Raw genomic sequence first — 27,419 nt, forward strand, 5'->3', positions numbered from 1 at the left:
AATCTGTGTGTCTGTACATCGCACTTGTGTGTGCATTACAGTAAGCTCGTTCTTGCAGGGCAGCCACCTTGGGAAGCATCCTGGAAGATTCTCAAATGTCCCAGTGAGAGTCCCACTTCCCTGCAGGATGGAGGTTGCAGTGAGGAAGGAGACATTGTTTCAAATCACCTTTATTTCACCATGGAAATGTACAACGTGTTAAATAAAGCAAGAGCAGAGGCAGCTGGTGCCCAGGGACTGGCAAGATCGGGCTGGGGGTGGACACGTGACCGAGTGAAGAATCCAGAGATGGTGGAGCTCTCAGCCCTGGCCCATCCCAACAGGTGGCAGACTTCCAGCCCAACCCCCTGGGCAATGGGTGAGCCGTTACCCCACCCCTCCGGGGTCAAAGGCAGCTCGAGCTCCGGCCGAGACCAGGTAACGTTCTGGCCCTGTGGATGCACACCACAGCAGTGTCCCCCAACCCAGGGCTCAGTATGGCAAGGAAAGGGTAACTGTGGGCAGTGAAGTTGCCTCTTTTCAAGGGGGGGGGGGTGGGAGGTCTACACAGGGCACCACCCATCCCCATCCTAACCACAGTGCCCTTCCCACCGTGGGGTGGGGAAGAGACCTGCGTACAGGGGGTGAGGAGAGAGAGACATGTACAGAGAGTAGGGAGAGGTCTGTGCATAGGAGATGGGGGTGAGACAGGCATACAGTGGGGAAAAAGATCCATGCACGGGGGGATAGGGAGTGGGGAGGGGTCCATGCATAGTGGGGTGGGAGGAGACCTGAATACAGGGGTGGGGGGTGAGCTGGGCAGGTAGCTGTAGGAATATCTCAGTGTGACCAGCCCCACATTGGGATCCTTCAGGTCAGGGAGAGCTTGCCAGTCCCAGACACCACCCCCACCTCCACCAGCTGCTGTGCCTGCCTCACCCTTGGGCGGCTGGAGGAATCATCCACTGCTCCACGCACCTGCAGGGACAGAGACAAAGATCGTTACACACCCTCCGTGCAGTGACTCTCTGCACCACAGCTCCCTTCCCCACCTCCCACACACCGCAGAGGGTGGGATAACGAGGGGAAAAGGGAGATTATTCTCTGTACATCAAATGGAGTCACTGAAAGCTGGGCTTCAGCTATGATCTTCCAACAGGAGGTGAAGAAATAGCTTCCATGGCAGTGGGGAGGGGTTAAATCGAGACAAGTTGCTGCTAGTAGGAGCTAGGTGGGGAGAGTGAGCTTCCCTTGTGTTGCTGCGGGAGACATGGCTCGGCAGCGCCATCATGTGATGACAGCTGCAGTTGCAATCGAGTTATCCTTGACCCTTCTGCAGTCAGACCTGTCTCCTCATTCCCCCTCCACAAGATCAAAGCTCCCGTCCCCTCCTGCCACCCCCCTATTTGCAGAGACCACCTTCCCCTCCCTGCGCAAGGTGGCCCACAGCACTCTACCCTAAGCATGTGAGCAGCCCGTGCCAGCTGACGGGAGGCTGGGAGAGAAGCTGTGAACCTCTCGGATGTTATTGAGACTCAGATATATTCATGGGGAAGCAGCTGTGGCCCTTGTGGTTGAAGGGACTGAGGGAAATGGAGAGAAGGCCCCTTAATTGTAGATTGTGGTGCAGAACGAAGGGCTGAATGGCTTTGTGTCTGTATCTAGTTAGTCAAAGATGTCAGTCTCCAAGATTCACCACTCAGCCCTGGATATCACCGTCTCTGAGCTCCTCACCATCCATCCCCAGGGGGTTTCCAGGAGCAGCTTGGGCTTCCTGTAGAGTGTCCCACCCCCAATACCCCGAGGACTCTCCCCGTCTGCAAGGGAGGACAGAGCAGATGGTATTGCTGGTCCCCATGCCCCACACTTAACACTTCCTCCCTCGCCACCACCACCCTGCACGTCTTCACAAGACACCTCTGACAAATCTACCCCCCCTGCAGGTTCCCCTCCATGCCTCACACACCCCCCCAACCTCCCCCCCCCCCCCCCAGCAGTCTCTAAACTCTGGTACATCCTCACACCAGCACCTTCCCCGTATGGACCGCAGCGGTTCAACTCATTTCCCAAACCCCCACTTTCGAGGGTTGGGGCCTGTTCAGTACTCTATCAAAAATATAAAGAGTTTTCACAGGAGCTGCTAATTTGTGACCCCATCTATATCTTCCAGCAGTGATGAGGCAAATAACAGGATTGTCTGCTCTTGACTCAGCCCTCCTCTGAGAGGATACACAGGGCCTGGGGGTAACGCGATCTGAGGGAGTTGACCCCCTTCGCTCTCAAACTGTGAGCCACACCACTCCTGGCTCTGCGCATTCTCGGATGCTGTGCTAATCCCCAGCCAACATCGTCGTCCTCCTTGTTCTCCGCTGACCCTCACCTTGGCCAGCTCCCTCCCTTGGCCGACTGCCCTTCTTCTGCTCCAGTATCCTCTCCCACCCCCCCACCAACTCATGATAACATTATCCAAGTGCTTCTCCCAACCATCTCCACCAGTGTCCACCCAACATCCACACTGGATAAGCAAATTCTCTCCATGGTATGACAGTATCCAGCACCTGTGGGGATTGGTAGAGGCCGGATAAGTGAATCTTCCGGTTGCTTCAGATTGTGTGTTGCATGATTGGTGAACTGACGACAAGGCAGACCAATTTTAAACTTCTGAATTTTTTACCTATTTATTTTCTGCAATTGTTTTGCCGGTTGCTTGAGGCTGCTGGTTCCTTCAATTCCGGATAACGGGGGTTTTACTGTATTGGGAAGACAGAATCCATCATCTTCCACCCATCATGGACTGCTCTCCCCAACTTGGACCCCCACTGGTGATTAGGGAGGGGTAGGGAGGAGGAGCGATTGACTGCTGGCACTGCCTCCGGATTATATACTTACCCTGGTCACAATATCACACATTTACAGTTATTGCAGTCTTGGCCACTGTCGTCGGGAGGATTCGACTTCCTGACTTTGTGCTGACTAATCTCTCGCACCAAAGTGTAGAATGCATCCTCCACGCCCTGAAACCCAGAGCAGACAGGTCAGGAGGAACTGAGAGGTCAGGGGCTGGGCTGCAGCAGGACACTAAGGCTGTAGGGGCGGGGACAGATCGAGGGAGTAGGTGAGGGTGCAGCAATAGACAGCGACTTGGAAAGAGAGGAGTGCCACTGGGGGAACAGATCTGTGCACGATGGCGAGAGGCTGAGAAGTGATCACAGGTTTTCCTCACGCAAAAATCTGTGAACACCAATGCACGGTTCCAACAATAATCTCGCTCACTGCAACATCACAGGGGGCTGGTGGAGTGTGGGTAGGTCCAGTCTCCCCACACAAGATGGGATATGCTTGCATTAGAGGGCTCGCCTGCTGGGGTGCCCTTGCTCAAGTTCAGAAGTCGTACCAAACACTACTGAACCACAATTCCGGAGATGTAGGTTCCATCCTGACCTCGGATGCGGTCTTTGTAAAGTTTATATGTGAATCCCTTCATCCTAGAACCCATCCAGTAAATCTTCACACTCCCTCCAACCCAGAACATGTCCATAAATCTTCACACACTCCCTCCATCCCAGAACCAGTCCACAAATCTTCACACACTCCCTCCATCCCAGAACCAGTCCACAAATCTTCACACGCTCCCTCCATCCCAGAACCAGTCCACAAATCATCACACACTCCCTCCATCCCAGAACCAGTCCACAAATCTTCACACACTCCCTCCATCCCAGAACCAGTCCACAAATCTTCACACACTCCCTCCATCCCAGAACTAGTCCACAAATCTTCACACACTCCCTCCATCCCAGAACAAGTCCAGTAAATCTTCACATACTCCCTCCATCCCAGAACCCATCTATAAATCTTCACACATTCCCTCTATCCCAGAACAGGTCCAGTAAATCTTCACTCTCCCTCCACACCACACACATCCACAGCTCTCCCAGGAGTGGTTTCCACAAAACCATCCAAGTTCACAGCCTCTGTGAAGAAACATAACTTTTTGTCCTGGCAACCTCCAGCCCAATCACTTGAAATGGAGGAGTGTTTGGGGTGGCATTGAGAAGGGGTCTATGGTCCAGGAGTACACAGAGACACCCACCCACTGCTGATCATCGGTGGAGCTACCTACAGTTCCCACATTGACCTCAGCACCAGGTCAGCAGTGTAACCCTTCATTTCGAGGAGCAGGAGGCAATTAACCTCCAGATTCCTGAATTCAAGACCAACGAACCACCTGTTGCCCCTGCCTTCACAGATCATTGTGCACAGATGTGTGTCTAGGCAGGTCAACAAGCCAGGAGCTGGTGAGACCTGGGAATGGAGGTGGACGGGACAGATTTTGAATGTCTCCTACCTAGAGCCACACCACATACCACAGAGACTCAGCAGGTCAGGCAGCATCCAAGCAAGGCAATAGAGTGAACATTTTGGGCCGGAACCCTTCATCGGGGATCCTGATCCCCGTTCTGATGAAGGGATTTGGGCTGGAATGTCTACCACCTTCCACAGATACTGCCCTGCTGAGTCTCTCCAGTCTGGGACTCCAGTTTCCCAGCGCCTGTGGCTCTCGTTTACCTGTGGCTCCTACCTGTCTGGTTTTGGCCGAGGTTTCGATGTAGGGGATGTTGTAGCTCCGCGCCAGCTCCTGGGCTTGTCTCATCTCCACAGTCCGAGATGGAAGGTCACACTTGTTCCCCACCAAAACCATCGGAACATCATCAGAATCCTTCACCCTCTTGATCTGCTCCCTGCATTCAAGGAGAGTGTGTGGGTTACTATTCACAGATATCAAGAGGAACCGAGATACCAGTCTCATCGGCATGACCCATAGGAGGCTTTTTGGCGCACTCTACCCATGCTACTCTCAACAGGCTTCTCCAATCAGTCCCACTTCTCTGAACTTTCACAAACTACAGCCTTCCCACATCTTAATGGTGAATGGAAATAGTCTGAACAAGCTCTTAAAAGAATTTCCAATCCCCATCAGTCACTCGCTTTGAGCTCCATACTGCTCCTGGATCAGATTTTGTCCATAACATCTCATCACCCACCTGAAGTGCCTCAGCAGGGTGGATAAATCAAGGCAAGCAATGGATTGTTGGGCTTCATTGTTAGAGGGGTTGAATTTAAGAGCAGGGATGTTGTGCTGCAACTATACAGGGTACTGGGAGGCCACACCTGGCGCACTGGTCTCCTTACTGTGGAGAAAGGATATCACCGGCTTTGGAGACGGTGCATAGCTGGTTCACCAGGTTGATTCCAGAGATGAGGGGGTTGGCCTGAGAGGAGAGATCGAGTCACCTGGGACCGTACGTGGAGAACAAGGGAGGATATGATGTAAAAGGAATCAATGAGATAGAATATGGAGGCTGTTTCCTCTGGGAGGTGAGACTAGAACTCAGGAATTTGGGTAGTAGATTTAGGACGGAGATGAGAAGGAACTGCTTTTTCCAGGTGGTAGTGAATTGGAGGAATTCACTGCCCAACAAAGCAGTGGAGGACACTGCATTTAATTTATTTCAGATGCATTTAGATGGATTGTTTTGCATCTTTGGGGAATTAAGGCAGACAGGTGGAACTCAGACCCCAGATAGATCACCCACAACCTTATTGCATGGCACAGCAGGTTCGACAGGCCAGATGGCCACTCCTGCTCTGGTTTCTGATGTAAATCCCCAGGGCTGGATGGTTTGGGCTTTGTGTGGAGACAAGGGAAGGATTTGCAGGGGCTCTGGTTGAGATTTTTACATCTTCACTCGGCACACGAGGTACTAGATGACTGGAGGAGTGAAAATGTAGTCCCTCTTTTTGAGAAGGGCGGTAGGGAAATGCCTGGTAAATTCAGACGTGTGCCTAACATCAGTGGAAGGGGAAGAAGCTGGAAAACTTCTGTGGGAGACGAGGAATCATTTGAAAGGCAAGGATTAACCAGACAGCTAATGTGGATTTGTCAGGGGTATATCCTGTCTGACCAACGTGACTATGGATCACCCAGGCATAAAAGACTATGGGCTAAGTGTTTAACCCCAGTGGGTGCCCACTGGACTGCATAGGTGAGCTGGGCTGAATGGTCTCTTTTCGTGCTGTACGATTTTACAACTCTAAATAAATTTAAACACTTGCTTAACAGGTTTTCCATTTTACAAACAGTTTCTAGCCCTTTTGCGGAGCAGACCGGGCAGGCTGGCTGGGGGTCTGGGTTGGGTGCAGGGAGCAGAGCCGGCCGGCCCGGGGTGGGGGAGGGGTGCATACACACGTCAGCCCCAAGGGGACAGTGTGGGAGGCAAGCACCAACCTGTACTGGTGAATGTCTTCAAATGACTTGGTGTTATTGATGGCAAACACACAGAGAAAGCCCTCCCCGGTCCTCATGTACTGGTCTCTCATGGCGCTGTACTCTTCCTGCCCAGCTGTGTCCAGAATGTCCAACAAACACGTCTCCCCATCGATGACCACCTGCTTCCGGTAGGAGTCCTGCAATAGGAATGAACACTGTCACCGCCGGCTGCCTCCACCCTGCTTCAGAGCCTATCCACCTTAACCCAATTTCATATTCACCACTAATAACCCTTCATTTATCTTCCTGGAATTGGAAGAAATTCAGAGCCAACAGGAAACTGCTTCAAGGTGGGATGATAATCTGAAACTGCAGTTTGTGTTGGAAGGTAGATGGGAGCAATGGGATTAGAACGCAAGGAGTCCCCACTCTCCCAGTGGGTGCACCTTGCTCAGTCTCCCCTGGTCCACGCCAAGGCTCAGACTTTTCCATCACCCCTCTGCCCTTGCCCTTTTCTGTAATTTCAAATACATTTCATGCCTAATCTTCCCCAGTCTGATGACAGGTAATCAATCTGAGACACCAACTGTTTCCCTCCCCACAGGCAGGAAGGGAGGTGGAGACGCGAGGGGGGCACCGGGGGAGGGCCCGCGTACTCTCCCCCACACACGGGAATGAGTGAATGCTGGTGTGGATCCAATGGATGAATGAGTTCCTACTGTAGTGTTACAGGCAAGTCAGATTGGTTTGTAGGGTTACATAAGCAGGGCATTACTCAATGCATAATTTCAGATGTGTAGAGGCAGACAGCGTGGTGGAGACAGGAAGACGGTGGCGAAGGCAGCATTCTTGCCTTCCTCTGACAGGGCACCGAGTACACAGGAGCAGGCATGTCATATTACAATTGCATGGAGTATGGTGTGAATATGCAGGCAACATTAAACTGGAAAAGTTTCACGAGAAGCTTGCTGGGACTGGTGGGCTTGGGTTACAAGGAGAGTCTGGCACATTTCTCCCTGGAGTGTAGAAGACTGGTGTAGAAGGACAAGGCAAATGCTCAGTCCTCTCCTGGAGGAAAATCTTAAATGAGAAGCCAGAGATTCAAGGTGGCTGTGGGTGGGGGGATTTGAATGGGACCCATGAGGCATCATCTTCACGCAGAGGATAGTATGTCAATGGAAGAGGGAGAGGTGGAGGCATTTAGACACATGTATGGATGGGACAGTTTGAAGGGAATACAGACTGAGTGTAGGCAAGGGCGTGTCACCTGCATAGACAATGTGGTTGGTATGGATGTGTTGGGCCGAAGAGTCAGTTTCAGTCTGTAAAACTCAGTGACTGATCACAGACTGAGGCAGAGATCCCTAGACTTTGGGCCAAGTGGTGATTTGTGAATGTTTCCAGGTACGAAGAACTGGTTGGGAGTTTGACCCTAATAGTAGCTGGGACTATCTCTGCTCAGAGGAGGGAGATGTTCAGAACTATACAGGGTCAGTTTATTTTAAAACCCAAACCGTTAACAACTTTTGGTTCAGAGCAGAAAAAAGGGATCGGGGTAAAGGTGGGGAACGGACAATCTCACGGAATGGCAGAAGAGCAAAATGTTCTCCCCCGCTCAGAAATTCCCGAAGGAGCATTAGCTCTGGTAGGGTGAATGTTCCATTGCTGGGAGACTTGGATGGATTCTTCCGAGACTCAGTGCCCTCTCTGCCATCATCACAGGGAAAATCAGAGGGGGTGGAAGGCCACTCTCTGGAACCAGCTCCCCAGAGACAAGGGGCATTTGTACTTTATTAGTCAGGAGGAAGTTTCCAAGCAACACTTCTGAGAGGGCCACAGCTCTGAGGTATGAGTCATGGCAGCCACAGTGGAGGGAGAGGTTAGTGGGCTGTCCTAACTACACATCCTGACCCACACCCAGGGACAGATGGAAGCTTGCGGAGGGACACTGTGGAGGTGGGGGAGGGAGGGGCAGAGTGGGGGGGGGGGGTTTCATGCTTCAGTCACACGCAGTATGTGGGCAGTCACTCCCTACCTCGATCGTTGGGTCGTATTCATCGACGAAGTGGTTCTGAATGAGTTGGATGGTTAAGGCACTTTTGCCAACACCACCTGCTCCAACCACCACCAGCTTGTACTCCGTCATGATCCGGATCAGCTGATGCCTGTAATCCAGACAACAAGAGATCAGAGACAATTCCAGCCTCCACCCAGACCCAGGTGCCCAACACCCCTTCTGTGGGGTGATATCCCCACCTCTCAGCCACACCTGGGAGTGTTCTCCAGGAGGGTGTTTCACCGCTAGTCAGTCATCACAGAAACAACCCTTTGTCTGTGTCACGCATCCTGCTCCATTCTCCCCACACTGACAAGGGGCAGGAGTCACGAGGCAGCAGTCCAGCTCAGGTTCTAGAATAATCCATCCCAGAACCAGATCAGTAGATCTTCATACACTCCCTCTTCCCAGCTCATCCCTTGCAGCCTCACCCTCTGACCACTGGAGGCAGAGCAGGAGGAGCATTGAGGCAGCAGCGATCCCAGCCTGACCCCCAGACCCCCTGTCCCCTCTGCACATCCCAATCCGAGGGGAGGCCAGCACATTGCTCCCTCCAAAGTATCAGGGAACTTAGGCACAGGGAGCCGTACCCAAAATCAAATGAAACCACGAGGATACAGAGTTAATGTTCACTCCCCACGAATGCTGCCTTACGTACTAAGTGTTTCCAGCCACTGCTGTTTCATTTCACACTTGCAGAATCTGCACGATTTTCCTCTTGGACATCAGTCTCTTGGTACAGGTCGGGGAAGGCCAGGTGACCCGAGAGGTGGAGGCACCTGCGCGTTCAGGTGCCTGGGCGGCTGAAGTTCTGCAGGCGTGGGGCACCCTTCACAGGAGCTTGTTATGTACACAGTTAGCAGGTTGTGCTTTGGTTATATGAGAACATGTGAGACCACATTTAAATTTTAAATTTAGACACACAGCATAGTGACAGGTCCTTCTGGCCCACGTTGCCCAAATTCTCCAATTGATGCACGTTTTGAAAGGTGAGAGGAAACCGGAGCCCCAGGAGGAAACCCATGGAGACACAGGGAGAACGCACAAACTCCTTAGACACATCAGCAGATTTGAACCCGAGTCATTGTTGCTGAAATGGCGTTGGGCTAACCATGCTCCCCTGTGTACAGTAACCGTTTCCTTGTGTAAAGAAAGGCGTTGATGTTCAAAGGGTGTTGTTGGACCAAGATCTAGAATGGGTGGGTTGTTGTTTGAGTTCTTTCTTGGGCTTGGCTTCGCGGACGAAGATTTATGGAGGGGGTAAAAGTCCACGTCAGCTGCAGGCTCGTTTGTGGCTGACCAGTCCGATGCGGGACAGGCAGACACGGTTGCAGCGGCTGCAGGGGAAAATTGGTTGGTTGGGGTTGGGTGTTGGGTTTTTCCTCCTTTGCCTTTTGTCAGTGAGGTGGGCTCTGCGGTCTTCTTCAAAGGAGGTTGCTGCCCGCCAAATTGTGAGGCGCCAAGATGCACGGTTTGAGGCGATATCAGCCCACTGGCAGTGGTCAATGTGGCAGGCACCAAGAGATTTCTTTAGGCAGTCCTTGTACCTTTTCTTTGGTGCACCTCTGTCACGGTGGCCAGTGGAGAGCTCGCCATATAACACGATCTTGGGAAGGCGATGGTCCTCCATTCTGGAGACGTGACCCACCCAGCGCAGCTGGATCTTCAGCAGCGTGGACTCGATGCTGTCGACCTCTGCCATCTCGAGTACTTCGACGTTAGGGATGAAAGCGCTCCAATGGATGTTGAGGATGGAGCGGAGACAACGCTGGTGGAAGCGTTCTAGGAGCCGTAGGTGATGCCGGTAGAGGACCCATGATTCGGAGCCGAACAGGAGTGTGGGTATGACAACGGCTCTGTATATGCTTATCTTTGTGAGGTTTGTCAGTTGGGTGTTTTTCCAGACTCTTTTGTGTAGTCTTCCAAAGGCGCTATTTGCCTTGGCGAGTCTGTTGTCTATCTCATTGTCGATCCTTGCATCTGATGAAATGGTGCAGCCGAGATAGGTAAACTGGTTGACCGTTTTGAGTTTTGTGTGCCCGACGGAGATGTGGGGGGGCTGGTAGTCATGGTGGGGAGCTGGCTGATGGAGGACCTCAGTTTTCTTCAGGCTGACTTCCAGGCCAAACATTTTGGCAGTTTCCACAAAGCAGGACGTCAAGCGCTGAAGAGCTGGCTCTGAATGGGCAACTAAAGCGGCATCGTCTGCAAAGAGTAGTTCAAAGAGTAGTTTGAGTGAAGATTAGATAGACCTACATCACACCCTCAAAAGCTCAGAGCAGTAGATGGAGGTAGTCTCCTCTTGGGGAGAATCTACGACTGGAGGTCACTGTTTAAAAGATCTCACACGCAAGATAGTAATGAGGGGATTTTTATTTTCTCTCACAGAGCAGCGACGCTTTGGAATTCTCTTCTTCAAAAGTTGGAAGACATCAAATGATTTTTTTGACAGAGGGTGGAGTTTTGTATGGTTGGAGGGAGGTTACAGACCCAGACTGGTTCGATAAATGGCAGAGGATGTGTGTTTGACTGGACTGGATACAGGAAAGGTTTAGGGGTCTCTGGGCCAATGCAGGCGATGAGCCAAAGGGCCTTTCTCTGTGCTGATCCACTCGACCACTTCTCCTGGCCCTGATGTACAAGTTAAATCACTGCACTGGCCCAAAAATCAGGTGGTTTTGTTTAATCCATGTAAAAATCGACCCCCCCCCCCCCCAATTTTTGTCCCCAGCAGCCCACCCATCCGAGCCCCTGACAGCAGACCCTCACTTCAGCCGGTTGCCCACCAGAGCTCCTGATTCCCCGGCCACAGACTTTCCACCCAGTCCGGGCTGTCCAAGCTCCAGAGGCCTTGAACCATGTAGGGACTTACCAAGGTCAAAAGATTGACCTGTTTAAAAGACGACCCCCACCTCCCCCCCCCCCCCCACCAACCTTATTTTCTGGCCTGAAAAAATTGGCACACACACACACCTCCGCCCCATGCACAATGACAGGATACACCTTGTCCTCAGCTACCAGCCCATCAGTGTCCGCATTCAACACATTATCCCCTGCCATTTCCTACTACAGGATCCCACCACCAGACAGATCTTCCTTGATCCTCCCCTTTTCCACCTTCCACAGAGACCACTCCCCAACTCCTTTGTCCATTCCTCCCTCCCTACCAATTGTCCCCTTAACACCTATCCCTGTGACCGCAGGAGATGCACCACTTGCGCCCACACCTACTCCATCACTACCATTCAGGGCCCCAAGCAGTCCTTCCAAGAGAAGCAACACCTCATTTGTGAAACTGCAGGGGTCATCAACTGTATCCGGTGCTCCCATTGTGGTCTCCTCTACATTGGAGTCTGGATGCAGACTGGGAGATCACTTTGTTGAGCATCTCGACTTGGTCCACCTCAATATTGTGGATCTCCCAGGGACCACCCATTTCAGTTCACCATCTCATTCCCTTGCAGACATGTCTACAGCCTCATGCACTGCCAGACTAAGACCTCCCGCAAATTGGAGGAACAACATCCCATCTTCTGTCTGAGCACCCTCCAATCGGATGGCATTAACATTGACTTCTTTGGTTTCCATTCCCCCCCCCACCCCACCCCCCAATCTCAGCCCCTGGCTCCAATCACTGGGTCTTCCAATTTCTGGAGGGAGAGATCATTCTGTCTGTGCTGACCACACTGGTACCTTACTGTAAATGAAGGCAGAGACCACTCTGTGCTGACCATTCTAACACCACCCTGCTAGTATTTCATTGCAACCTACTTGCAGCCTGCCCAGTGCCTCTCAACGCACAACCAAACACAGTGACAACTGGTCAAACCCATCTTCCCCTTGATGAAGGGCTCAAACCCAAATCACTGACAGCCTTTTACTTCCTATTGATGCTGTGTGACTAGCAGAGTTTCTCCAACACGATTGTGTTATGCTCTCGATCTCAGAGTGCTTTGTTCTCCAAGCAGGGAGAAATGGATTACTATAGAGCCCACATATCACCCTGGGAAATCGATATGGCCTCTCTCTGAACTGGATTAAATTTAATCAGCAATGAAACAACAAGTGTTCGGACCAATGACATCATCCCTGCTCGAAGCCCAACATCAGCATTTCAACATCTGTTTGGTAGTCAAAGCCAGATTGGTTACTTTCCCAGTAAACAAGAGGGTAGCCACAACAGTTAGGCCCAACCGTCATGAGTCATCAGGTCACACAGTGGGGAAAACAGGCCCTTCAGCCCATCCTGACCAAACCGTCCCACCCATATTCGTCCCACTTGCCTGTGTTTGGCCCATATCCCCTAAACCAGGGTTGCCAAATATGCTTGATGCAAGAGCCACACACAAAGTTCAGATGTTTGAGAGCCACAAGAGATGAACAAATATTACACACGATCTTACATGAACATTTTGTTACAAAAATTGCATACAAATATTAAGAAATATGAATAGGTAATATTTATTCATGCATATTGTTTTTAAATTGCTACTTTGAATCAACAATAATCAACAAGTACACATACCACAAATATGTGTGTAAGTGGAATTTGTGGACCAATTTTAGAAGGTTGACCATTGCACGCATAATACTTTTGAACATGACAAGTACCTGCATTGTTCGAACTGCCAGGAGCTGGTTGGGCAGGCAGCCGGGGTGCTGGGAGCTCAGGCAGGCAGCCTGCCTGGGCCCAGTTGAGTCTGCAGTCACATGCAGCTCTGACATCTAGCACACAGCTCGCACATGATATGTCAAAGAGCCGCATGTGGCTTATGAGCTGCAGTTTGGCCCACGTTCCTCTAAACCCATCCTATCCACGTATCCATCCAAATGTTTTTTAAACATTGTTCTGGTCTCTGTCTCAGCCACCACCTCCGGTGGCCTGTTCCATACACCCACTTGTGTGTTTAAAAAAAAAAATTACCCCTTGGGATCCTGTTAAATTTCTCCCCCCTCATCCCAAACCTCTGTCCTCTGCTTTCCAATCCCCTACTCTGGCAAAAGATGAAGTTTGTGGAAGAATAAGTTTTACAAATATGCTTAATAAATGGTTAATGGATTAGGTAAGGCTTTCAGTTACTGTTGCTTGTGCAGGCGTAGCTTGCTTAACACCTGTGCCGTTTGTAAGATAACTAAGTTCGCAAGTATGTCAATAAGCCTTGAATTCGGGACACTCCAACTTTCCCAGAAACATTTGTAGACAATATGTAATGGTAAACACAAAATACAGGTGTGTGAGGCTTGTGTGAAACTTGAGGGTCTCATGCAGACAGACCCCTATCCAAATTGTGTATAAACGAGTGATGAACACTCTTGATACTTTGAGCGAGTGGGATTCAGTGCATGAATCCTCTCACTCCCGCTGGCGTTACAAAGGGTTAATAAATAAAAGCTGTTGTACATTTACTCCGTTCTCTGCTGTTGATTTCTGACTTTAACACATTCACCTAATCATTCCTTTTGTACACCTTGTGTCACCAATGGCCTTAGAATCAGTTTTAAAGCACAGAAACAGATCATTCAGCCCATCTCATCTATACCCGTCACATCATCTATTTGACCCCTTCGAACAGGGATGATGTCATTGGTCCGAACACTTGTTCCATTGCTGATTAAATTTAATCCAGTTCAGAGATCCCTTTAAACCTTTCCTATCTGTGCACCGAGCCAGATTGAGATGGGGACGATAAACAACACTCTCCAACAGGAGAGCATCTAACCTTCTACCCTTGATGTTCATTGGCATGACTATTGCCGATTCCTCCATCAACGCGCTGGGGAGGTCACCAAGATAACTGAAAATTCATTCACCATGGCCAAAGAGCAGGTCGGAGGCTGGGGAGTGAGTCACCAGCCAAGCCTTGCCAGACAAGTCAAGATTACTGCAGCTCCAATGACCCTCAAGAATCTCAACACCACCCAAGACAAAGCAGGATATTTCTCTGCTCCCCGTCCCCACCCTAAATATTCATCCCCAGCACAGTGCATCTGCTCCAAATTTACTCCAGCTCCTGCCCCCTCTACCCCAACACCACCTCCCCAAGCCAATAAGCTCCCAAGGGGAACACCACCATCGTCAAGTCCCACATAATGGTGGATGTGGAACTATCTCACCATTCCACAATCGTCACCAAGCCTGGATCCCGGAACTTGTTCCCCTTCACTGGAGGAACTTCACCAGGAGCAGCCTCCCCAGGGACACAACCAAGGTTCTGGTACAAACACCACCACCACAACCCTTCCCCTTGCTTCTCACAGCCCATGTCTTCAGTGTCACCGATACCTGGAATAACCCATTGAACACCTCCACCTCTGGTTGCACAGGGCAGGTAGAACAGGCCTTCTGCCCCACCACATCCATAATGACCACTGATTATGCTTAAATTTAGACATACCGTATGGTAACCGACAAATAGGTGCCCAATTAACCTACAACCCCAGGTCATTTTGAAGGGTGGGAGGAAACCCACACAAACACAGGGAGAACATACAAACTCCCGACAGACAGCATCTGATTCGAGGATTTGAACCTAGGTCACTGGAGCTGTAATAGCATCGTCCTAACCACCACACAAACCTTGCCGCTCAAGATTTTATACCAAAATTCAGTAATTAGCTTTGTTTTATGTGCTAACCAGGCAGATTGCTATCCAGGGCAGCACGGTTAGCGTGATACTGTGACAGCATCAGCGAAAGCAGGTTCAAATCCCGTGGGTGGTCTGTAAGGAGTTTGTACGTTCCCTCCCCTCCCCCCATCTGCATGGATTTTCTCCGGATGTTCAGGTTTCCAAACATACTGCAGGTTGTAAATTGGGTGGTATGGGCTCGTGGGCCAGAAGGGCCTATTACCGTGCTGCATGTCTAAATTGAAATTTATTTCACCACAGGTCGTGCAATAAACAAATAATTTAAAACCAGAGCATAGAGTCATGCAAGGAGTGGAGAAAGTACCAAAACAGTACAGGGAATAGAGGAAAGTACTATCATAAAAGAAAGAGCAAAGGCATCATCTATCCCAGTGGGTCCATTCAGGAGCCTGATAACAGCAGGTAAGAAACTGTTCTTGAATCTGGAGGTTCATGTTTTCTAGCTCATGCACCTTCTGGTGGGAGAAGGCAGGTGACCAGGTGAGATGGGCCAATTAATATTTTTAACCAGCTTTCCCAGACAGCAGGTACGGACATAATTGATGGAAGGAATGGGAAGTGCATGTGCACGTGACGGCCTGAGCTGTGTTCACAGCTCGATGCATTTTCTTGTGGTCTTGGGTAGAGCAGTTCCTTTCCTAAGCTGTGATGCATCAGGACAGGATATATTCTATGTTGCATCTGTAAAGGTTGGTGAGAGACCTTTGGGAATTGCCAAATTTCCTCAGGTTTTTGAGAAGGCAAAGTCTCCCATCCATGTAAATTGGATTGATGTGGAGTAGGTTTCCATAGGTTGGCACAACATTGTGGGCAAAGGGCCTGTACTGTGGCTATCACCCAGATAAGATTGCTTGCATTAATCACATTTAACTTCTATACCTTGGCCATTCACGTTTGAAGTCAACTGTGCCTTCCTGCGAACTCGTTTCTGCGGTGCTTTTAGTATTTAGAAAATAACTTTTCTCAAGGAGTCAGATTGCACAGACCTGAGTGGAGAAGAGGGATGGGCTCCTAGTGTGTTATTCCAGATCACCATCACTCCCATCCTCCAAGGATACCAGCCTACCCTAGTCAAAGCCAGCCACAAAAGCTGCAGTGATCTGAAGAGTGGTGGGAGCAGTTTACTAAGTGAATGGGAGCCATTCTGATGAAAGGAACAAGCTGGGGTGTGGACTGACTCCAGAGATTGTTCACAGAGCTAACACACACAACTGGTGTAGTTGTCTCAACATCAGGTTCACAGGACACCATCCCCACCCCACTCCCATTTAATGTGCTCTTTTGGTCACATAGCCCAAAGCATGTACACATTCTTTTCCACAACAATGGAAGGCCATTCCTTTGTTCTTACAGATTCAGAGAAAGCTCAGGCAGGTGAGGAACCAAGCCCACCTCACATTGCTTGCCTTGAACCTCAAGGGTCAGGGCAAGTCCTCCACCCTGCCCCAATTTATCCTGCTTCCCTTGACAAAGGCAATGATCTCTGTCTCAATCACTCCTTGTCATTTTGTATTCAACAAACCTTGAAAGCACACCCACTTCTCTCCTTATTCCTATGGTGACTCTATCCTGTCAACCCTCCACAGCCAACTCTCTCACAGATGAGCACCTTCCAACCCATCAAAACTCCCTTGATTGAAGAACCCCAGTGAACCTCCCCGTTTGATTAATACTGTACTCTGGCTCAATCTCTTCTCTCTCTCTCTGGGAAAGCAGGACTCCAGTGGGACTTCAATGACCTTTCCTAGATGTTGACCAGAACTCATTCCACATTGCTACTTCATCCCCATTTTTAAAAATCCCAAATTCCACTTCTCTTTAAATGAAATCTAAAAGGCACAGATGTGACAAATCATGTTTTGGATCAGATTTCAATGTGGGCATGCAGTACAATCCTGATTTCTTGAAGGCTGCTGTGGACATTATCTTTGACCTGGCACTATCAGCGACTGCTAGCCCATTTCTTCCTTGTACCTTCATTGCTGCTTCCTGACCTCCTATTACTCACCCCCCCCCCCCCCCACCTCAAATGTCCAGAATCATTGATCACTCCCTCAAACCAAATCAGGCTTAGTAATGACCCCAAGAATTCAATCTTTCAATCCAAATGAATTCAATTTCCCCTTGTCAACTGTTGAGAAACTTTTTACTCAGTTCTTCAACTCACAGGTCTGAAGCTAGCCTCTTGAGACCCATATTGATTGTCCTGTGCACATCTCTTGCACTGTGTTCCTCGGGAACAGGGAAGGAGAGGGGGATTCTCTCAGTTGCCCTCATCACATAACAGCTGATCAATGCAGAATTCCCTCCCCACCTTGGTTCTGAACTGCAGTGCCATTGTTCAACACAAATCTAAACAATAAACACCAGTTAACCAGACCCTGGCACCAAACAGCTGCCATCACCAAATTCAAGTTCAGGAAAATGTACAAAAAAAAATGATTGCCCAAGATTTGTTCAAAGGTTCTGCAACATATGAGCAACTAAACATTATTTCTCCACAGATTCAACTCAGCACTGCTGCAATTTCCTCTGGCATTTTACCAGCCCTCACACAGATCTTCCTGCTTGGCCAACACTGGGGTGGCCATTCCATTCACAAGGCAGTCTGTCTGAGCCAAGCCTGCTCCACATTCATGGTTTGGAGGGTTACAACATCAAACCTAGCCAAAGCCCCTCTTGCTGAACATAATAATCTCAGACATTCTCTTCCCAGCTGGATCAAGCCACCCTAGTTGGGATACAGCATCGTCCATCCACACCCTGCTGTTCTAATACCAGGATCGAGGTTCAAGTCAGCCTGCCACACACAGCCATCTTGCCTTTGGTTTGGGTTCTAGTCCAGCACATTGAAATTCTCTCCCTGGATATCACACTCCCCTGTGGTCTCATTTCTGAGCTACCTCCAGGCCCATGAAATATGCAAAACAGACCTTCAACCCATTTATTCCAGCCCAGTTTGCCCATAACCTTCCAAACCTTGCCTATCCTAATTGGATTAGCCACCTAGATGTCCTTTAAACACTGTAATTATACCTGCCTCTATCACTTCCTCTGGCAGCTAGTTCTACACACACCACCATCGTGTCTCTTTTAAATCTATCATCTTCAATCTGTTTTCTAGTTTTAGATTTCCCTACCTGAGGAGGTGGGGAGAAAGAATATGATTATCTACCCTATTTATAACCTTCATGTTTTATAACTGTCTCTAAAGTTCCCCAACCCATCATGTCTCAAAAACATACTTGTGAATTCTTTCTCCACCTTCTCTAACTTAATCATGTCCTTTGTATTAGAATGGAGGCTGTGGAAATGGTTCAGAGGACATTCACCAGGATGTTGTCTGGTTTAGAGGCTTTGAGCTACAAGGAGAGGTTGGACAAACTGGGTTGCTTTATCTGGAGCTGAGGGGATACCTGATAGAGGTTCACAGGATCATGAGGTGTTGATAGTCTGTCTTTTCCCCAGGGTAAAATTTTACAGAGTGCATGCACTTAAGGGGAGGAGAAAGAGGATTGAGGAAGTTGGGGAAGGGGCCATTTTTCTTTTGATCAGAGGTTCCTGGAACAGGCTACCAGGGCTAGTGGTGGAAGCAGATGTGGCAGTATCATTCAAGTGGCTTCTAGATAGAAACAGGAATACAAGAGGATTGCATGGGATGCATCACATGGAAGCCAGCTTTAATTTTAATTGTACATTGTGTCCAGCATAGACATATGGGCCAAAGGGCCTGTTCCTGAGCCGCACTTCTCTATTCTTCCTATCGCGTCCAGAGCAGCACACAACTCTGTACAACCTAACCAAATGACTTGTATGGCAGTAACACACCATCCCAGATGCCATAGACCATGCTACATGTGCCAGGCAGCTTCTTCACCACCCAGTCTACCCATCTCACTACTTTGGGGAAATAATACACCTGTACTTGATCTCTCCAGAGCCTCACCATTCACTGTGCAAGCCCTGTCTGGGTTTAACTTCCCAATTTTCAACACCAATTTTGATGTCAGCTGTAACTAATCAGACTACTCATTCTCTTTCAAAACAACAGTGGAACCAGCACTGATCCCTGTGACATACCACTGGCCACAGGCTTCTAATCTCAAACACAGCCCTCCAGCATTACCCTCGGACCACCAGGCCAAAATTACCTGTAACAGGCCAATTCACCCTGGATCCCAAGCACTGACCTCCCAGATCAGCCTTGTAAAAGGCCTTGCTGAAGTCCACGTCAATTACATTTACTACCTTCCCCTCATCAAGCTTTTTCACTTTCTCAAACACCACTCAGACATTTCCCAAAGCCATGCTGACCATCCTTAATTAGTCACTGAGCTCAGAAACCAACCCTTCTGTCTAACTTGTCCACATAACTAAGATATCTACCTGAACTGGTCCTATTTACATGCATTCAGCCCATATCCCTATAAACCAGCCCTATCTTGGCAACAACAGAATCAGGATTTATTGTCCTGAACAAGTCATGAAATTCAGTGTTTATGGAGCAGCGTCATAGAGCAAATATTCATATTATAACCATCTTACAACATCACTATAAATAAATAAAAAGGGCATGAAAAGGCAGTTAGTTCATTGATCAGTCAGGAATCTGATGGCAGTGGGGAAGAAGCTGCCTTTGAGTGCTCGTCTTTAGGCTCCTGCACCTTTTTCCTGATTGTAGCAGAGTGAAGAGGGGTGGCCTGGGTGGTGGGGGGGGGTCTTTGAGGATAGAGGCTTTTTTTTTTTTTAAAAAAGACACCTCCTGGCATAGATGTTCTTGAGTGAAGTCCAGTGCCTGTGATGTCACAGGCCAAGTTAACAACCCTCTGGAGTTTATTCTTGTCCTGAGCATTGGCGCCTCCATACCAGGCAGTGATGCAACCAGCCAGAAGGCTCTCCTCAGTACACCTGTAGAAGTTTACGAAAGTCTTTGGAGACATACTGAATATCCTCGGACACCTCACAAAGTGTAGCCACTGACAAGCCCTCTTTGTGATTGCATCTTAGTGGAGGCTCCAGGGCAGATCCTCGGAAATGTTGACATCCGTGAATTTGAAGTTCTTGACCCTCTCCACTACTGAGCCCTCGATGAGGACTGGGTCATGTTCCCCGACTTCCTCCTGAAGTCCACAATCATCTCCTTAGTTTTGCTGATTATTGTCATTACACCAGTCAACAAGTTGATGTATCTCCCTCCTGTACGCTTCCTCTTTGCAGTTTATGATTCTGCCAAAAACTGTAAATAGCATTGGAATTGTGCCTGTGCAACACTGTGACTACTTACCTTATCCAGGTTCCTTGTGATTTTATAAACCTCAGCCTCCTTCACTCCTGGAAAAAGATCCAGCTCACCTTGGACCTTACTTTCGAGACCAGCCTGCCATGAGGGACCTTGTCAAAGTCCTTGTCAGGTTCTTGAGATGCAATTCTCCACATACACAGACCTTGCCTTTCAAATGCAGAGAGGTCCCTTCCAAGAAATTCCCACAATGGACATCAGGTTCACCAGCTCTGGTTCCCACAACCTGCTCGCCCCAACACGTGTCCTTAAATAAGTGCACATCCCCAATTTCCACCTCAGCCCTTCCAGCTGCTCAGACATCACCTGGAAACTCTCCACACACCCCTGCTCCGTTCATTAGCTATTGCCAAACTCTGCCCTGCTCCCTCCTCACACATCTAGCACGAATCAAACACACCATTTGAGACATGGCTCACAGTAACTCCAGTCTGACATCTGAAGAAGGACTCAGGCCCAAAGCATCGACTGCCTATTGCTTTCCTCAGATGACGCGTGACCTGCCGAGTTTCCCCAGCACTGTGTACACTGCAACTTCACTCTCCACCCTGTCCAGGAGGAGGAACTGTCTCCTGATGGGTGGGAAGGCCATGAGATAACAGTCAGTACTCTGACAGCTATCAATCAACACCATCATCCATCAATCACATGCAGCCATGTCCCACAGACTGTCAATCGTACACCTACTCACTCCTGTGGTCAGCAGTTAAGGTAAAAACACACAAAATGCTGGAAGAACTCAGCCGGTCTTTTCAGCATTCATAGGAGACAAAGATATATTGCCGACATTTCAGGTGTGAGCCTTTCTTCAAGGAATAAGTAGAATGAGTAAAAAACAAGGAATCCTGTGTTCACATTGGCTAACCAGTAAATTGGCAGTGCAACAAACTGGTTCAAAATAGCATTTTTGCTGTTCACACTGGACCAATTTCACTCACCACCATTCTCTACGCCATTTCACACTCACCACTTGGCATCCCAGAGTAATGGGGCACCTATCCTCCAGCAGTGACATCCTGCATACCCCCATCCCTTTTACACTGAGCCAGTACACCGATTCAAAATTAGTTGATGCTGAAACACCCTCCCTAAGAGGTTCATCCCTGGGGTGATTGGACACCTGTGTGTTGGTTCTTGAGTGTTCACACTGGCGTGTTAATCGATAGATTAGCAGTTAATTACTGGGTTAAGTGCCAGTACAAACAATACTTTCTGGGCCCTGGGAGAGGAATCCAGACCAACAAAAGGTGTTAACTGGATATTATAAGGGGAGAGGTGAGAATTGATTACTACTGTGTGAAGGGAGACGGGGGAAAAGGGAGAGAGATAAAGCCGTGGGAAGGAGACTAGGAAAGAAATGGGGGAAGGTTTAAAGAAAACTAGAGAAGGCGCTATTAATGCCACCTGGTTGAAGGGTGCCCATTCGTTAGATGAGGTGTTGTTCCTCCAATTTGCGGGTGGTCTCAGTCTGGCAGTGCATGAGACCATGGACAGTCAAGGGAATGAGATGGAGCATTGAAATGGGTAGCCGCTGGGAGATCCACGCCATTACAGCGGACGGAGCAGTTAAGGTTCACACAGACAAGAACTGCGACTGTTGGCATCTTGAGCAGACAATAGAGAGGCTGAACAACATCCATGGAGGGAAATGGTCAGTGCTTCGGGAAGAGACTCTTTTTCAGGAGTCCAGTTTGTGAACACAAGCCTGAGTGGTCAGTTGGAATGTTTAGGTTAAGGCATTAACTCGCAGGCAGGCAAAAAGTTTCCAAACGGAGTACAAACCCGCTGGTTTATAAAATGCCAATCGTTACAGAAATGCAACAGCATATCTGTAAGAATTTACATTTCCTCAGCCCAGGGCTTGACGCGGAACACTGGCCCATCCCTCTGCCTCCACAGACGCTGAGATCCCCCAGCAGTTTGGCCAGAAAGGGCGTGCACGCTGACTGCTGGATCCAGAGGCAGCGGGAGGGATTCAGGCATAGCCAGCTGAGAAGGTGCTGCCCCACCCCGCCTTCCCCTCAAACCCGGCCCCATTGCCTCGACCGCTCCACGCCTGCAAGGCAGGCACAGCGTCGGGGTTTTGGTGGACAAGGCTAATTCACAACCACTCCAGACCAACACTGCGGGTGCTTCAGCCATAACAGCGCCTGCTCCGGTGTGCTTAGCCAGCGCGGCGCCCCGAATCTCGAGTGGATGACAGGTCGCTCTCGCTTCCCCTCACTCCACATTCCCATCTGAAGGGTGAACGCTGCAACAACAGCGTGCAGGTAGATGTCTGCCTCTTGCCCGCAGCATCTCCACTGCCTCTCCTGCATTGGAATATTGATCCCATTTACTCTGATAAGCAGAACTGCCCAGTGCCCAAATTGATTACTAATCAATTGATAAACAAAACCAGGCCGCGCCTCCCTTACCTTGTAAAGAAACAAATACAAAACGTTCTCAGGAACAAATACAAAACACTTATTTTTAAAACTTTTTCCCCCGAAAGCCGAATATTTGTAAATGAGATGTTATTACCAAACATTTGTATTATACAAGTGAGATGTTAAATTCACCCTCCATTCTAAGAGGGTTTGCAACCATGTGCGTGGAGCCGTGTTGTGCGGTGGGCTCGTCGCCCAGCTGCCGGGGCGGCACCCAGCGATGACATGCCTTGTAACTGTGCCTGTGTGAAGTGTTCACTGAGTGAGGAGTGCGGTGGGTTAGTCGCCCAGCAGCCGGGGCGGCACCCAGTGCTTTGTAACTATGTGCATGTAGTGCTCCCTGAGCCGCGTCGGGGGTTCGCTTCCCAACAAGCGGGGCTGACTTACCAGAAACTGCGCCGAGGAAACGCCGCAATCAGAAGCAGATCGAGAGACAACACATAGCAGTGCTGGGCGCCGGCGGACGCGGAGCTTGGCGGCTTCTGTCGTTCCCCTGGCTGCGGCAGCAGGAGTGGAGCCGACGCGGCACCCCCACTGCACGCTGTCTCGGTACGGTGCCTTCTGCCCCTTCCACTACTCCGGTGCCCGCACCCCCGCCGGTCTACGCTGCCCGGCAGCCGCTTCCAGCACTCCGGTGCCCGCACCCCCGCCGGTCTACGCTGCCCGGCTGCCGCTTCCAGCACTCCGGTGCGCAATCCCTCAAGCACGGGTGCCTGCCCGGCTCTTCGGTCCTTCGGTTCCCTCCTCCCCCCCCCCAACCCCCGGACCCGGTACCCGCTCCTCGCCACCCGGCTCTCTGATGCCGGCTGCCGCCTCCAAGCCCTCCGCGGCCAGGACAATGTAAAGTTAGATTGAGATGTAAGGTCCGCCTCAACCTAACTCGCTCGCTCCGTCTTATTGGTCCGGACAGGCTGCAGCAACACCGACACCTGATTGGCTCACATCCATCATCGAGAAAGCGGTTCGAGCGGGAATAACAACCGAGTTATAAGAACAACGAAGCAGACGAAGTACACGTGTATTTTCAACGTTTCGATGATTAAAATGTGATAGACTTGATTTATCTCCATATTTGCCTTTTTGAGCAAGATGCGTTCACTCATTGGAACAAGTGAACGATGTTTACTGACGGCGCACGCGCAGGTGAAAGGTGCCGTGGCCGACGGGAGTTGAAGTTTAATGTGAGGGATGGACATAGCATTTCCAGGACTACAGGTTCCATCATGCACCTCTCCCCGCCCGGAAAAGGAGGGACGCCTGGTGGTTGCTAAGGGAAACTGGCCAGGCTGGTGTAGCTGTCGAGAGAACGGGTGAGTGGTGGAGGCGGCTGCACCGGGTATAGGGGATGCCTGGCCTGAACCTGGGTATGGGAGGGCACCAGGTCCAGGTCCGGGCCTGGGGAAAAGGAGGGAGGGGGAGAAGGGGGATTGGGAAGGAGGGAGGGGGAGGATTGGGTGGGAGGGAGGGAGAGGATTGGGTGGGAGGATTGGGAGGGAGGGAGGATTGGGAGGGAGGGAGGATTGGGAGGGAGGGAGGGAGGATTGGGAGGGAGGGAGGGAGGATTGGGAGGGAGGGAGGGAGGATTGGGAGGGAGGGAGGGAGGATTGGGAGGGAGGGAGGGAGGATTGGGAGGGAGGGAGGGAGGATTGGGAGGGAGGGAGGGAGGATTGGGAGGGAGGGAGGGAGGATTGGGAGGGAGGGAGGGAGGATTGGGAGGGAGGGAGGGAGGATTGGGAGGGAGGGAGGGAGGATTGGGAGGGAGGGAGGGAGGATTGGGAGGGAGGGAGGGAGGATTGGGAGGGAGGGAGGGAGGATTGAGAGGGAGGGTAGGGGGGGATTGGGTGGGAGGGAGGGTAGGGGGGGATTGGGTGGGAGGGAGGGTAGGGGGGGATTGGGTGGGAGGGAGGGTAGGGGGGGATTGGGTGGGAGGGAGGGTAGGGGGGGATTGGGTGGGAGGGAGGGTAGGGGGGGATTGGGTGGGAGGGAGGGTAGGGGGGGATTGGGTGGGAGGGAGGGTAGGGGGGGATTGGGTGGGAGGGAGGGTAGGGGGGGATTGGGTGGGAGGGAGGGTAGGGGGGGATTGGGTGGGAGGGAGGGGGGGATTGGGAGGGAGGGAGGGGGGGATTGGGAGGGAGGGAGGGGGGGATTGGGAGGGAGGGAGGGGGGGATTGGGAGGGAGGGAGGGGGGGATTGGGAGGGAGGGAGGGGGGGATTGGGAGGGAGGGAGGGGGGATTGGGAGGGAGGGAGGGGGGGATTTGGAGGGGGGGAGGGGGGGGAGGGGGGGATTGGGAGGGTGGGGTGAGAGGGGGATTGGGGAGGCCAAGGGGGGGAGGGAGGGGGAAATGGGGGGAGCCCGGGAGGGGGAAATGGGGGGAGCCCGGGAGGGGGAAATGGGGGGAGCCCGGGAGGGGGAAATGGGGGGAGCCCGGGAGGGGGAAATGGGGGGAGCCCGGGAGGGGGAAATGGGGGGAGCCCGGGAGGGGGAAATGGGGGGAGCCCGGGAGGGGGAAATGGGGGGAGCCCGGGAGGGGGAAATGGGGGGAGCCCATGGAGGTGGGGTCCGGGAAGAGGAGGGGATTGGATGGAGGGGGCCCGGGAAGAGGAGGGGGCCTGAGAAAAGGAAGGGATTATATTGGGGGGCCCCGGAGAAAGGAGGGGATTGGATTGGGGGGACCCCGGAGAAAGGAGGGGATTGGATTGGGGGGGCCCCGGAGAAAGGAGGGGATTGGATTGGGGGGCCCCGGAGAAAGGAGGGGATTGGATTGGGGGGGCCCCGGAGAAAGGAGGGGATTGGATTGGGGGGGCCCCGGAGAAAGGAGGGGATTGGATTGGGGGGGCCCCGGAGCAAGGAGGGGATTGGATTGGGGGGGCCCCGGAGCAAGGAGGGGATTGGGGGGGCCTGGGGAAAGGTGGGGATTGGGGGGGCCGGGGAAAGGAGGGGATGGGGATGGCAGCGGCCCTGGGCAGGGGATGGGGAGTGGCCCTGGGAGGGGATTATAATGGGGGGGCCTCGGAGAAAGGAGGGGATTGGGGGGTGCCGGGGAAAGGAGGGAATGGGGGATGGGGATGGTGGCGGCCCTGGACAGGGGATGGGTAGTGGCCCTGGGAGGGGATTATAATGGGGGGGCCCCGGAGAAAGGAGGGGATTGGGGGTGCTTGGAGAAAGGAGGGGATTGGGGGGCCCGGGGAAAGGTGGGAATGGGGAATGGCGGCGGCCCTGGGCAGGGGATGGGGAGTGGCCCTGGGAGGGGCAGGCGCTGTGTTTCGTAAGTGTCACAACCACCTCCTCTGTCATTAAACTAGAAAGTCTGCAGATGCTGTGATTGTAGTTTACATAAAAATACTGAAGAAACTCAGCAGGTCATGCAGTATTCTTTATGTAGCTAAGGTAAAGCTGCATAACCAATGTTTCGAGCCTGATTCCTTCATCAAGCTATAGAGGAAAAAGCAGGCACCTCCTCTGGTAGCTTGTTCCATATACCTACCACCTTCTGTAGGATAAAAAAAGTTGCCTATCTCTTCCTGCTCCCTACCTTGAGCCTTTATCCTTTGGGTACTGATTTCCCCTACTCTGGGCTGGCAGAATTAATTATATTTGCTTGAAACATTGAGAGGAACAGTAGGATTCTATCAAAAGTTTTAATTTATTTTGCAATAGTACAAAGTCTAGAATCTCGCAGAGAAACAGCTGCTACTTATAGCAGCTCTGTACTACCTGTAGCACATCTGAAAATATGATAAATACTGCTTTCCATAAAGACGACTAATGCGATTAAAGATCTGCACTTTCCCTGTCTGCTTATTGTGTAACCAGTCATATCTTTGCCTTCTGGCTTGAAATGGTGCCAGTACTTGAGTACTGGTGGTTGCAAATGGCAATAGTTTGTGAGGGGATAATTAAGAGTGATGAAGCAAGGCGGTAAACCTTTCTGTTATGGACTTCAGTGAGGCATTTGACAATGTCTTGTACAGTAGATTTCTCTAGGAGGTTAGAGCACATGGGACATTTTTTTTTTAAATTTTTTATTTTTCACACCATAAATCACATTAGCCATGATATACACTATTTCTTTTTCACACATATACAGTGACTTTTTCTCCCCCCCCCCCCCCTTCCCTCCTCCCAAGCCACCCCCCACCCCCCCTCTCATGGACATTTTAAAGCAATGAGAGCAGAATAATTAAATCCTCAATTTCTTCGTGATAAGAGGCAAAAAAAAAAAAAAGCTGCTGAAGGATATTTTTTCTGGTTGGAAGACTGGTGCACAGTGTGTATCCTGCAGGGATTGGTGCTGCAACCCCATTTGTTTGTGATGTACATTAAAGAGTTGGATATGAATGTTGGAAGTGCGAATGGCACATCTGTGGATGACCTGAAAATTAGTGGTGTATGGATATCAAGGAAGGTTATCTCAGCTGCAGCAGGATTGCGGAACAGTTGGAAATTTAGCTCAAGACTGGATCAGTAATAGGTAGTGCACTAGTGAATGTTGTTGATGAGCAGAGGGACCTCGAGATCCAAGTCCATACGAAAATGGCAACAGCATAGATTGGATAGTGAGGAAATGTTGGGCCATAGAATGCAAAAGGTGGGGTATCATGTTGAAACTATACAAAAATTGGTTAAATTGCATGTGGCATGTTGTGTGTATTTTTGGTCACCTCACTTGGGAGGATGTGGTTGTGTTGAAGAGAGTTCAGAATGGATTCACCAGGATTTTCCTGGATTGGAGGACT

At 50.8% G+C, this 27,419-nt stretch overlaps 2 protein-coding genes across 10 annotated transcripts in view; one reads left to right on the plus strand and one right to left on the minus strand.

The window, feature by feature from the left end:
- The window catches only part of lrrc56 (leucine rich repeat containing 56), a 162,305-nt gene that overhangs the window by 6,342 nt on the left and 128,544 nt on the right, over positions 1-27,419 (plus strand). For 2 of the 4 annotated variants that reach the window (XM_069904041.1, XM_069904033.1), the window contains exons 2-3: positions 15,194-15,355; positions 23,592-23,991. In XM_069904041.1, the coding sequence (XP_069760142.1) occupies positions 23,870-23,991 (122 nt within the window). In that variant the 5' untranslated portion in view covers positions 15,194-15,355; positions 23,592-23,869. The other 2 variants (XM_069904049.1, XM_069904057.1) reach the window with 2 other exon arrangements.
- LOC138746171 (GTPase HRas) lies at positions 155-23,447 on the minus strand. Of its 6 annotated transcripts, XR_011346743.1 has the most exons (7): positions 23,069-23,443; positions 8,286-8,415; positions 6,269-6,447; positions 4,562-4,721; positions 2,869-2,993; positions 2,654-2,729; positions 871-957 (listed from the first exon to the last, which is right to left on the minus strand). XR_011346743.1 is itself a non-coding variant. In XM_069904136.1 (6 exons), the coding sequence occupies exons 2-5, from the start codon at positions 8,394-8,396 to the stop codon at positions 2,874-2,876; spliced, it is 570 nt and encodes a 189-aa protein (XP_069760237.1). In that variant the 5' UTR covers positions 8,397-8,415; positions 23,069-23,442; the 3' UTR covers positions 869-957; positions 2,869-2,873. The 6 variants fall into 6 exon arrangements, 3 of the variants coding, with proteins under 3 accessions (XP_069760252.1, XP_069760237.1, XP_069760262.1); XM_069904136.1 differs by lacking the exon at positions 2,654-2,729 and having other exon boundaries at positions 869-957; positions 23,069-23,442; XR_011346749.1 differs by lacking the exon at positions 4,562-4,721 and having other exon boundaries at positions 23,069-23,447.

The sequence above is a fragment of the Narcine bancroftii genome, chromosome 1, assembly GCF_036971445.1.
Source record: "Narcine bancroftii isolate sNarBan1 chromosome 1, sNarBan1.hap1, whole genome shotgun sequence".
Taxonomy (NCBI): Eukaryota; Metazoa; Chordata; class Chondrichthyes; order Torpediniformes; family Narcinidae; genus Narcine; species Narcine bancroftii.

Excerpts from the sequence above, each read along its gene's own strand:
- LOC138746171 (XM_069904136.1), bottom strand. The coding sequence starts at position 8,396 with ATGACGGAGTACAAGCTGGTGGTGGTTGGAGCAGGTGGTGTTGGCAAA. Across the intron at positions 4,722-6,268 it reads GAAGACATTCACCAGTACAG|GGAGCAGATCAAGAGGGTGA; the intron begins GTTGGTGCTTGC and ends CCTTGAATGCAG. Across the intron at positions 2,994-4,561 it reads CCTCGGCCAAAACCAGACAG|GGCGTGGAGGATGCATTCTA; the intron begins GTAGGAGCCACA and ends TCTGGGTTTCAG.